The sequence below is a fragment of the Carcharodon carcharias genome, chromosome 30, assembly GCF_017639515.1.
Source record: "Carcharodon carcharias isolate sCarCar2 chromosome 30, sCarCar2.pri, whole genome shotgun sequence".
Classification (NCBI taxonomy): Eukaryota; Metazoa; Chordata; class Chondrichthyes; order Lamniformes; family Lamnidae; genus Carcharodon; species Carcharodon carcharias.
In genome coordinates, this window is record NC_054496.1 from 10613845 (window position 1) to 10627263 (window position 13419).

At 48.0% G+C, this 13419-nt stretch overlaps 1 protein-coding gene across 2 annotated transcripts in view; it reads right to left on the minus strand.

Moving 5' to 3' along the window:
- The window catches only part of LOC121271150 (collagen alpha-1(XI) chain-like), a 318218-nt gene that overhangs the window by 159359 nt on the left and 145440 nt on the right, over window positions 1-13419 (minus strand). For both annotated transcript variants that reach the window (XM_041176909.1, XM_041176910.1), the window contains 5 exons: window positions 10548-10601; window positions 9485-9529; window positions 8037-8090; window positions 4070-4114; window positions 2507-2560 (listed from right to left, as the gene is read on the minus strand). In XM_041176909.1, coding sequence (XP_041032843.1) covers window positions 2507-2560; window positions 4070-4114; window positions 8037-8090; window positions 9485-9529; window positions 10548-10601 — 252 coding nt within the window. The remainder of the gene's footprint in view (window positions 1-2506; window positions 2561-4069; window positions 4115-8036; window positions 8091-9484; window positions 9530-10547; window positions 10602-13419) is intronic.

Consider the following 13419-nt stretch of genomic DNA (forward strand, 5'->3'; position numbering starts at 1 on the left):
CACAACACACACCCACTCACCACAACACACACCTACTCACCACAACACACACCTACTCACCACAACACAAACCACCACACACACACACTCACCACAACACACACCACCACACACACACCCACTCACCACAACACACACCACCACACACACACCCACTCACCACAACACAAACCACCACACACACTCACCACAACACACACCACCACACACACACCCACTCACCACAACACACACCACCACACACACCCACTCACCACAACACACACCACCACACACACACCCATTCACCACAACACACACCACCACACACACACCCACTCACCACAACACACACCACCACACACACACCCACTCACCACAACACACACCACCACACACACACCCACTCACCACACGACACACACCACACAACACACACCACCACACACACACACCCACCACCACACACACACCCACTCACCACACACACACCCACTCACCACACACACCCACCACCACACACATACCCATTCACCACAACACACCACCACACACACACACTCACAACACACACCACACACCCACTCACCACAACACACACCCACTCACAACACACACCCACTCACAACACACACCCACTCACCACAACACACACCCACTCACCACAACACATACACCACCACACACACCCACACACCACCACACACACCCACTCACCACAACACACACCCACACAACACCACACACACCCATACAACACCACACACACCCACACACCACCACACACTCACCCACTCACCACCTCACACACACCCACTCACCACAACACACAAAGCACCACACACACACTCACTCACCACAACACAAACCACCACACACACACACTCACCACAACACACACCACCACACACACACCCACTCACCACACACACACCAACACACACACACCCACTCACCACCACATACACACCCACTCACCACAACACACACCACCACACATCACCACACACACACCCACTCACCACAACACACACCACCACACATCACCACACACACACCCACTCACCACAACACACACCACCACACATCACCACACACACACCCACTCACCACACACACACCACCACACACACACCCACTCACAACCACTCACTCACCCACTCACCACACACACGCCCACTCACTACCACACACACACCCACTCACAACACACACCACCACACACACACCCACTCACCACAACACACACCACCACACACACACACACTCACCACAACACACCACCACACACACACACCCACTCACCACAACACACACCCACTCACCACACACACACCCACTCACCACACACACACCCACTCACCACACACACACCCACTCACTACCACACACACACCCACTCACAACACACACCACCACACACACACCCACTCACTACCACACACACACCCACTCACCACACACACACCCACTCACCACAACACACACCCACTCACCACAACACACACCACCACACACACCCACACACCACCACACGCACACCCACTCACCACAACACACACCCACTGACAACACACACCCACTCACCACCACAACACACACCCACTCACCACCACAACACACACCCACTCACCACCACAACACACACCCACTCACCACACACACACCCACTCACCACACACACACCCACTCACAACACACACCACCACACGCACCCACACACCACCACACGCACACCCACTCACCACAACACACACCCACTGACAACACACACCCACTCACCACCACACACACACCCACTCACCACCACAACACACACCCACTCACCACCACAACACACACCCACTCACCACACACACACCCACTCACCACACACACACCCACTCACAACACACACCACCACACGCACCCACACACCACCACACGCACACCCACTCACCACAACACACACCCACTGACAACACACACCCACTCACCACCACACACACACCCACTCACCACCACAACACACACCCACTCACCACCACAACACACACCCACTCACCACCACAACACACACCCACTCACCACCACAACACACACCCACTCACCACCACAACACACACCCACTCACCACCACAACACACACCCACTCACCACCACAACACACACCCACTCACCCACTCACAACACACCCACTCACAACACACCCACTCACAACACACCCACTCACAACACACCCACTCACAACACACCCACTCACAACACACCCACTCACAACACACCCACTCACAACACACCCACTCACAACACACCCACTCACAACACACCCACTCACAACACACCCACTCACAACACACCCACTCACAACACACCCACTCACCACAAGAAACACAGGCACACCCCGACACAAACACAGACACTCCCACCACTTACATCCACACACCTCAACCACATGCACATACACCTTCACACCCCAACCACACATACACACACCCACACACACATACCCACCACAACCCAACCATCCACACACACCCACACTTACCTTGACACCTCGAACTCCAGGGTATCCTACTGGACCCTGTGCACCAGGAGGACCCTATTTAAAAAAAATAAATCACAGAATCATTATGATGTAGAAGGAGCCCATTCAACCCATTGAGTCTGCACCAGCTCTCTGAGCATTTTTAACTTGGTGCCAATCTCCTGCCCTTTCCCCATAACCCTGCACATTGTTTCTATTTAAATAACCATCCAATGCCCTCTTGAATTCCTCAATTGAACCTGCCTCCACCACACTTCCAGGCAGCGTATTCCAAACCTTAACTACTCGCTGTGTGAAAATGTTTGGGCCTGGGTTAGATTTCCAATAGCACTTTGTAGTAAACAGATACTTGAGAAAAAAAAAATGAGAACATTCTTTCTTGTAGTAGAGCACTGACTGATTAGAAGCTGAGAGTTGTCTACTAATCCGGCAGATACTTATCTCCGAGTCTTCCTTTTAACCCTTTCGAATCTTTGCACGAGGGCTTACTTTCTGCTATCTGAACTTATCCAGCCCATCTCTTCTCCAGAGCTCAGGCTGAATTCCACTGCCTGCCATTCCTCAGGCAAGGTGTCCTTTACGTGCCAGCCTAAACGCTGCGAGTCAGCGGGCTATTTGACCATGTTGGGCATCGCAGCCGAGCCCACATTCAGTCCTGCCCTGAAGTTTGCTTGCTTTCCAGTAGGGGTCACTGGGAGCGTGTGGTCCGTGCCGCTGATGGGGGGTGGTGGGGGGACGATGTTGAGGGGCAAACAGCTAAACCAACGGCTGTGCCCAGGCACAGTATAAGCCTGTTGTGCTGCACCCAGGGGCTTTCCCTTCCTTCTTTATTCTCTGGATATCCTTATGGGCAAGAACTCAGTGCTCCACACCTGCCCAGAACAGCTGGGACTGAGAGCACCAGTTCGTAGCGTGGGAATAAAAGAGTGCAGGCACACAAAAGAAAGAGTGTGTGTGTGTGTGTGTGTGTGTGTGTGTGTGTGTGTGTGTGTGTGTGAGAGAGAGAAACGCTGAGAGGGGGCAGCGCAGTGCAGGGTGGGGAGATTACAGCTGTAGCAAAGCTCACTCAGCAGAACCGAGTCTGCGACACACCGGGGAACTGCAAAGGGAACAGACATAATCCAAAACCCGCTGACTGATAGTGTGGGCCGTGGTTCCGTGGGTAGTACCCCTTCCTCTCGAGTCAGAGCACCGCGGGGTTCAAGGCCCACTCCAGGTGCATCAACAATGCAATCCAGGCCGGGCATCCCAGCCCAGTCCTGAGGGGCTGCTGCACTGTCAGCGGTGCCATTTCGGATGAGATGTCAAGCATCTCCCCTCGCGGGTGTACAGAAACCCCTGACGGTGTTTGGAAGGAGGAGCAGTGGAGCTGATATCTAAAATCGCTCAGCCAATGTCAGCGAAGATCCGGGGGCCGGTGGTGGTGGTGTAGGGTTGGGGGGGGTGCGGGGTGGGGGGGTATGGAATCATTTCCTCTGTGGGAGCTTAATCAAACTGAACATGACAATCAGCACCCATTAACGCCCACTCACTGTCGCACCAACCAGCCAGTAAACAACGTACCGCGTTACCCTTATCGCCTGTTGACCCTTCTCGACCAGGATGACCCTGAAATGGAAACAAAAAAAGTTGTTCTTAACTCATTGCGGACAAAACGCTTCAAAAAACCGGCACCGCAGGGTTTCCGGAGTGTTACAGGGGGCTGCAGACACTTCACAATCCTTTAAAAGGACGCATTGGGATACTTTCAACATTACCTTGCACGCCCCCAGCTCTTGCTTTCTCAATCCTGGACCTTGCAGTCCAGGGGGTTCCCAACTCTAGTTGGGCATTATTCCAGGAGGTTTCACCAAATGGCCCTTCCTCTCAAGCAGCTTTTTCCATCCACAATTCCAATAATTTAAAAAAAAAATTAATGTTTTTTTTTTAAATTATGTTTCCTCTCGTTGTATTCCTCCAGGGTTGCTCACTGCAGTGGCTCAAGAGATTAATCTTCAATTCCTGGAGACTCCAGGGCGATCCTGGAGGGTTGGCAACCATCCCAAGGGGGCCTGAGAAGCAGCTTGTTCCCAGGCCTTCAGGTTAAGGAGCTGCATCCAAATGAAATCTGGGGACGACGCCAGCCCAGCTCTTCTTCATTCCAATGATATTTGCCCACCCTCCCCCCTCCCCGCCCACTCCATGTCGGGAAGGTAGCAGCTAGTATTTTGGTCTGTCGCTGTGTCCTGGAATTGTGACTTTCTGCCTAATTGCAAATCTACATTCCCATCATGGACAGGGCAAGTCCAAACCCACCACCCAAAGAGAGAGTGGGATCACAACGTGAAAGACACAGATCTCGGTGTAGTTTACCAACTCGTCTTTCAAATAAAGATAACATACCACACAAGCGTACGTATAAATATGGAGCGGGCAGCACCCAAACGTCGGTGCAACCGGGCCAGACCCGAGTTTATGCCCCACATGAGCCTCCACCCTTTTCCAGCATATCCTTTCGTTCCTTCCCCCTCCACCCCCACCCCCCTCACGCGTTTAACTAGACTCTCCTTAAAGGTATCCACGCTATTCACCTCAACCGCTCCCTGTGATTGCGAGTCCCACATTCGCACCGCTCCCTGAGTAAGCAAGTTCCTCCTGAATTCCCGATTGGATTTATTCCCGTACAAGTGGGAACATCTTTTCTAGGCCTACCCGATCAAATGCCTCCAGAACTTTAACAACTTTTTCCAACCCACCTTCTCTTAAACCAAGAGATAATAGGCCATTTACTGATCTATTCCCTCCATTCCTCCACTTGCAGGATTAGAACTCCAGAAGTGTTAATGCGCTGAGGGCATCAGTTCCAATCTCATCGCAGCAGCTTCAATTCAATTAATAAAATCTTTAATTGAAAGTCGTCTCAGTAATGGCGACCATGAAACTTTCATTGATGGCTGTTAAAAACCCACCTGGTTCATTAATGCCCTTTAGGGAAGGAAATCTACCATCCTTACCTGGTCTGGGCCTACACGTGTCTCCAGACCCACACCAGTGGGGTTGACTCTAAACTGCCCCCTGAAATGGCCGAACAAGCGGCTCAGTTCAAGGGCAATTAGGGATGGGTAACAAATGCTGGCCTCGCCAGCGATGCCCACACCCCATGGGAGAATTTTAAAAATTAGCGGTACACTTCCCCGGTTTCCCCAGTAGATATTGGGAGTTTAAAATTGTTCCTGTTCATGAGGAGGTTCGTTTCTACAATGGCACTCTCCTGTAGAACGTTCCGGTGAAACAAGGGAGAGCACTGATCCCTTCACAACGTCGGGCACTGTAATGATTGTTTACACCTTCCATTAGATGAAAAACCTCGAAAACTAAATCCCCCCTTTTAAGGCCCAAGCTGAAGGTCTAAAAATTAAAAAGCTTGCTTCAAACACTTAAGGTGCAGCTGCTCACCACAATACAGCTGCCGGTGCGTCCAAATATTTCAACGTTTGCAGGGAAGATTTCCTCCACGCTGGGTTCCGTCACTTCAATCTGCAATATTCTACCGGCCCTTCCCAACACAGGCGCCTAAAGTCCCAATATCCCTCACTAACTGCCACAATGATGACACCATTTTGTACGCCAATCTGTCTCTCCTCCCAGTCCCGAGGTTCTGAGAATGAAATGGCTACTGTGAACGCAGTAACAGACCATTCAGCCACGTTCATGCCAACCTCCATTTGGCCAGAGTGCTCTGCTTCTTCTTTGCCCCCTGTTCCTTCAATCAGCATTCCTTACCTTTTTAACAATTTATTCTTTCATGAGGTGCGAGCGTCGCTGGCCAGGCCAGCATGTGTTGCCCATCCCTAATTGCCCTTGAACCGAGTGGCTCGCTCAGCCATTTCAGAAGGCAGTTAAGAGTCAACCACGTTGCTTTGGGCCAGGGGTCAGTTGTAGGCCCAGACCGGGTAAGATTGGCAGATTCCCTTCCCTATAAAGGGCGTTAGTGAACCAGATGACTTTTCACGACAATCGATGATAGTTGTCATGGACACCATTACTGAGAATAGATTTACAATTCCAGATTTAATGAATTGAATTTAAATGTCACCAGCTGCCACTTTAGGGGTGCTGATAAGAACATGAGAAATAGGAGCAGGAATGGGACATTTGGCCCTTCAAACCTGCTCCACCATTCAATGAGATACTGGCTGATCAGATTGCAACTTTAACTCCTATTCCAGCCTATCCCCATACATGGTCTCTGCTTCAAATCACTTAACACCACAGACTCAGGAGATGGTGCCATAGTGGTGATGTCACTGGACATATAATTCAGGAGAATTATTATCTGTTTATCGAAGGGTCATGAGGACTCGAAACGTCAACTCTTTTCTTCTCCGCCGATGCTGCCAGACCTGCTGAGTTTTTCCAGGTAATTCTGTTTTTGTGTTGTATATAATTCAGGAGCCCACGCTAATGGCCTGGTGACACAGGTTCAACTCCCACCACGGCAGCTGGTGGAATTTAAATTCAATTAATAAATCTGGAATTGAAATCTAGTCTCAGTAATGGTGACCATGACAACTATCATTAACTGTTGTAAAAACCATCTGGTTCACTAATTGTCCTCCAGGGAAGGAAATCTGCCATCCTTACCTGGTCTGGCCTACACGTGACTCCAGACCCACAGCAACGTGGTTGACTCTTAACTGCCCCCACTCAGTTCACAGGGCAATGAGGGATGGGGCAACAAATGCTGGCCCATCCCAACTATGCCCACATCTCATGAACGAATAAAAAAAGTCAGTGTTTCTCTCATTCACTGTCTTGAACTTCTTACTGATACCTAGGCCCCTTCATTCTAGACCACTCAATCACTGGAAACAGTCTGATTCGATTGGTAATACCCCATCCCTGTTCAACTATCAAATGACTTTGTCATCCAGTCTTTTCTAAAGTCAGTTTTTCCAAGTCTTTGTACTTATCTGTACTTCCTCACAGCAGTCAAGGTTCTGAGAAACCGTACTGAACCTTGGCTGTTGTCTCAATCCCTTTCCTCTACTGTGGAGCCCAAAGAGAATGAGTTAGAGTGTAAAAAAAATGATAGGTCTTCATTTCAACAGAGTGAGGACGAATGAGAGAGGGGAAGGGAATGAAAACTAGGGTGAAACTTAGAGAACCCATGATGATGCTGACTATCAATGAGAAAGACAGACAGACACAAGAAAGGTGGGTGAGGGAATAGAAGTAGGGAATTTATTAGTGATGGGGGGGAAGAGCCACACGTCTAACAACATGATGCACTTGAGTACAGCAGAGGTTCCACAGATATGGGAGCAGTGACCAAGTCTTGATCATTAGATAGAATCAAGAACTTCAAGTGAGATAAAAAAGGGAAAACCAAAGGCAATTGGAGGCAACTTTAGCAAGCGAGAGACCGGAGTACCTAAGCTGCTGAAACAGTTTTTGTAACATTAATACTCATGGGCAGCAACTTCAAAGGCAGAAAGACTTGTCATGCCAATGGTCACAGAGTTAACATTATGCAATCCACATAGCTCACCAGAGGACCATCTGCTCCTATTAGCCCCGGTAGACCCTGCTTGCCTGGAGGTCCCTGGAATGTTTGGAGAAAGACAACATGTTAGCAAAACCAGTTCCAAGAGCGAGTTATCGTGTCTATCCCAGCTCCTGAACCGTACACAATGAACACTCAACCACCTGTCTTCCCTCCTACGTACTAACACAGTCTATTATAGTCAATTGGTCGCACAGATCTTGAGTGAGGCTGAAAGAAGAGACACGTCAAAGCTACTCATCAGGACACTTCGCAAAGATACCAATATAAGGAGAAAACAACCATCTATACTGTATGTGGAGAGAGTGCTGACTGGGTGGCACTCTGATTGGTAGGCACTCTGATTGGTGGAGGCGTTGCCATGGAAATGCACCTGTAATGGCGACTGACAGTTAACTGTCAAGCATTGTTTGAAATTTAAACCAGGCAGCTTGACCCTGACTGGGCAACGCCTTAACCATTCTCCATGGCAACGCCTCCAGCAATCAGAGTCTACTTGCCATCCAATCTCTTCACATACATTATAAATTGGTGTTTTCCCCCTTATATTGGTACTCTTGCGAAGTGTCCTGATAAGTGCAGGACTAAAAGCTTCGACAGGTCTCTTCTTTCAGCCATACAGTCTATAATATAGCTAGCTCCTGACACAGAACACGGTTTGGACATGTGCAAAGGCTGTAGATCCATGGCACACGATCAAGACAAGTAGAGTCGCACCATAACAAATAAAATGAGTATATTCTGAAACAAGTCTGAACCACCCTTTGTTCATTCAACTGCAATTGAATGTGTTGCAACACAGGTCAGCAGAACGCGTAAGTTAGGGATGAAAGCACACATCACCAGTGGAGTAATTTCTGTTCATATCCAAATTTTTGGAATGGGTTTAATAGGCTGCAAATGTGAAGCCGAGGATGGGTCTTTGCTTCAACAAATCTGATCGTTCATGTGGGTTGTGCGAAATAAAGTTAAACTGGGGTCATGTAAGGAAACATAGCAGCCAACATGTGCACAGCAAGATCCCACAGACAGCAATGGAGATCATGACCAGATAACTTGCGTTATCAGCGATAATAGTTGCGGGATAAATGGCTGGCCAGGCAAAGCTCCCCTTGCTCTTCTTTGGATAGTGCTAGGGGATCTTTTACATCCACCTGAAAGGGCAGACAGGGGCCTCAGTTTAACGCTGCATTCAAAAGACTGCAAATGGCACGAGTAAACATCCTCTTCTTTCTGGCTGCATATTACAGTGTGTAATGCCTTTTAGTTATGGGTAGCCACCTGAAGCCCAAGTGGAAATCTCCAAATCCCTGTCCCACTAGCGCAAGGTCTCATTTTTGTCCCCTGTCTCCCACCTCCACATTCAGTTTGTCACGAAGCAACTCCACTCAGGCCGCACAAGGCAGGGTGATTGAAATCGTTTGAGAACTCACTTTTTCACCGGGAAGTCCAATTGGGCCTTGAGGTCCAGGAAAACCCTGCCAAAAAAAAATGAAGACAACTTCTTTAAGAAAGAGGTTAAAGTAACTCCCCCCAGGAAGCCTGAGGGACAGATAGCAACCTCAGAGAACTTGATAATCTGATTCACAGGCCGTTCAGTGTTCCAGTTCTGTACTCACTAGTTGGTCCTCTTTGAGTGTTTTGGCCCAGAGGTTTGGAAAGGACTGAGTTTATTTGTTTTTCTTTTAAGCACTGTTGTCTAATTGGTGGTGAAACCCTCAACCAGACACCCAAATCTCAATCAGCAGCGTGAGAAATAAACAACTTATTGGGAACATGTTATTTAAAAATCTAGCAGTGGTGGTGTGATTACCCTTTTAAGAAGCAAGGCACCTCTTCCTCCAGCAGTGTACAATATAATTTGCTAATTAAAGAGGCATTGCTCATTCTTATAGAAATGTCCAAGCAGCAAGACATTTTAAGATTTAACTAGATTACACAGAGCTTGATGAATGGAAGGAATGGACTGCCAAGGGGACCAACAGGAGTCTAATTGGATCAGCACATCCAAAATGAATGGTTCAGTACCTGGAGAATGATTGGATTGAGCTTACTGTAAAATGAGAGATTTCCTAGACCCAGGGACCTGGTCTTTGGCAGTCCTGCAGATTCCTATGTTCCACTGCATCCCATAACCAATTTTCAATAACTAATAATTACCAAGAACCACAAAAGCGATTAAATAACAGCTTATTGCATGCTGCAATAAATATTGCCCAATGCAACAAATCGTTATTAATTGCTTTGGGGCTCTTCATTTATTAAAACCTTCGAAAAGTTGGTAAGCCAGATTGAAAGGAACAGTTTTGCTCTTTCCCTTAATTAGCTTGGGAACTAGAGAAAGCCAAGTTCAGAACTTCATAGAGAATTATACAAGTGAGATCAAAGAATATCAAACATGGTGAAAGGTGCAATACTTTGAAGTGACTGGGTTCGATTCTCTCTCTCGTTAAGACCCACGTCCATCATTTTAATACAGTTTCAGCGATTTCTCACCTGAGCTCCTGGGTTACCTTGCTGGCCCGGAGGTCCAGGTTCACCTTGAAGGCCCTGAGGAAGGAGTTACACAGTATTATTCCATTACTGTAAGCGCTAGGCCATGAAATGCTCACCTTTGTTACTCACGTAGACTTCAAAAGAGCTGGGTCTATTTACTCTACAGAAGCTCAGATATAGAGGTGCATTCCACATTCACGGCTCTACTTTATAACAGGGAGACCAAAAGCAGGTTGGGTGACTGCCTTGGGGAACACCTCCGTTTGAGTCCACAAGCATGACCCTAAGCTTCCGTTCACCTATCATTTCAATTCTCCACCTCGCTCCAAGTCTGATCTCTCTGTCCTTGGTCTGCAGTGCTGTTCCAATGAAGCTCAATGAAGCTCTATTTTAGATGGTAACCACTGCTCCCATTCTGTCCGGCAGCAAGCCTGGGCAATGATTCTGCTGTTCATTTAATCTCTCCTGCCTCCCAGTCTATCACAGGCCCCTTTCTTTCTCTCGCAGCCTCTGTACATGCTTAAAACCAGTTACGTCTCTAACTGCTTCCAGTTCTGATCAAAGGTTATTGACCTGAAACATTGAGCTGAATTTTTCCAGGTGGGTTCGGAGGCAGGCCTGTTGAAAATTCTGCCTCTCAGGACAGTCTCTCAGTTGTCTGATGTGTTGCTGCCTTCTCATAATCTCCCCAGAGGCATCTTCTAGTGGATAACAGCCATCCGGCAGTCAGGATGATTCAACAGGCAATTGACAGGTGCTTTGCCACAGGGGTGCAATTTTGTCAGGGGCGCACGGGCTCCACAGTGTGTCAGTACCTTATCCCAAGAAGATGAGGTGACTACACTGCAGGGAGCCCTTCACTAAAGCAGCAGCCATTTAATCCTTTGCATAAAAAGGGGGGAATTAGCAAAGAGGGGCTTCATGCGTTACCACTGACATAGCACAGTGGAACCAGAGCTCTCGAATGCGAGTGCTGAAAGTGAGGAGGAGTTTTGAAGTAGGGGGTCAGTCTGCGGGACTGACAGGAAACTTTACACTGGAGGTGCTTGTAACTGAAGCTGTCTCTGGAGCTGGGGGCTGCCCAGTTTAGCTCTCCTCCCCTCCCCCCACCTGGACATCCCTAAATGGTTGCCCCTATCACAGCGTCAGAATTCAACACGTCAATCTGTGACTGTAACATGCCGCTGAATTTTGCCTTTGTAGGCTTGGTGGTGACCTGGTGGAGGCTTATAAAATAATGAAGAGCGAGCTGGACTTTGTACCTCTCGATAGATTATTTCAGAAGGATCAGGAAACATGAACATGTCTGCCCTCTCAGGGGGATATAAAAGATCCACTGGTGATACTCGGAGATCAGGACACACTCTCGGTGTACTGACTGATATTTATTTCTCAGCTGACACCATTAACTCGGGCTACCTGATCGCCTAGGGCACTGCGATTAACAGGACCTTGCTGTGTGAAAACTGGCCACAACGTTTGGCTGTATAACAGCTCACTGCATTTCACAAGCTCTTTACTCCCTCTGAAGCACTTTAAGATATTGTCAGGACATGAAAGGTGGTACGAGGGCCGCCCATACCATGGCTGGTTGATAAATGAGAGACCTGTTGACATATTTACGGTTGACTTGACAATCTGTCAAAAACACTGCACTGGGAAAATTTATAATAACTTTAAACAAACTTATACCTGCCCTAAAAGCAACTATTGCTCATGAGTGCATGGAAGCCCGATCACTACCTTGGCAAATTTCCTGTAAGCTCTTTCAGCCTCAATGTAGAAATTATGCCATTGACAAGATGGTGAGTGCAGAACTATTTGCAGCCTGTTCACTTTAATGGGATTTATATTCAGGCGCAGCTGCACAACTAACATGTAAAATGTGTGCTCCTGCACATTGTGCTGTAGTGCTGCTCTTAAAACACTACAGGACCACTCAGGCATGCTGGACAACATTCAGAAGTCACTTAAGTGTTATGTCATGTTGTGTTCATTATTGTGCTGTTTAATGTCAGCACGAAGCCCAGGGAAACACTCCCTCTCTGGTTTTAGGGGTAACCTGATCCAGTATCGGGGAGTTTTAGAATTCCTGCACTAATCCTTAAAAGGCTTTCGACTCAATTACAACTAGCCTGAGCCAGAGGAGCCATTAGTGTCAAGGAGTCAATTAGTAAAGACACCAAGGAAGCTTCCTTTAATAGATTTAAAGCCCAACTCCAACCACTCTCTTAGCCTTCTCCTCTGAACCATCATCTAGTCCTTATAAATCTGTTGTAATTTATATAGTTGAACTTCTTGTTCTCAACTGAAATGTTTCCAATGTAAGTATCTCGTTGGAAATGATGCATTAGTAAAACTATTGAGCATGCTGCACTGAGTTATTCATACTCGATGAAATTATATTCATCAATTCACTGAGAGGCCATCTGATGGGGATTGGTAGACATCCAGACCACCCTTTCACAGACTCAGCAAACAGGAATGAGGTCAGATGGTTTCTCTTGCCCTCCAGATGAGCAGCATGGTGGGAGTGAGGGCTGACATGTCACTTGGCCTTCGAGAAGCCACCATGGAATCGTCAAGACTCAGCCCATCACACACCAGGTGACAGACAGGAATCGATTGCTCCTGAATAACAGCTGGTGAGTAGCAGGGTCTCCTAGGCCTTGTCTGATTGTCCATGAGGCCTTTGTTAGAGGGACTGGTTTCGGGTCATCAAGTTGTTCTGCATCCACAAGGAGGGTTTATTCTGTTGGTATATTCTGATAAATCTAGCTGAGAAATTTGAGATGGAGGTGGGCAATCATGGTACATAGAATTACCCAGCACAGAAAATGGCCATTTGGCCCAGATGGTCTCTACCAAACTT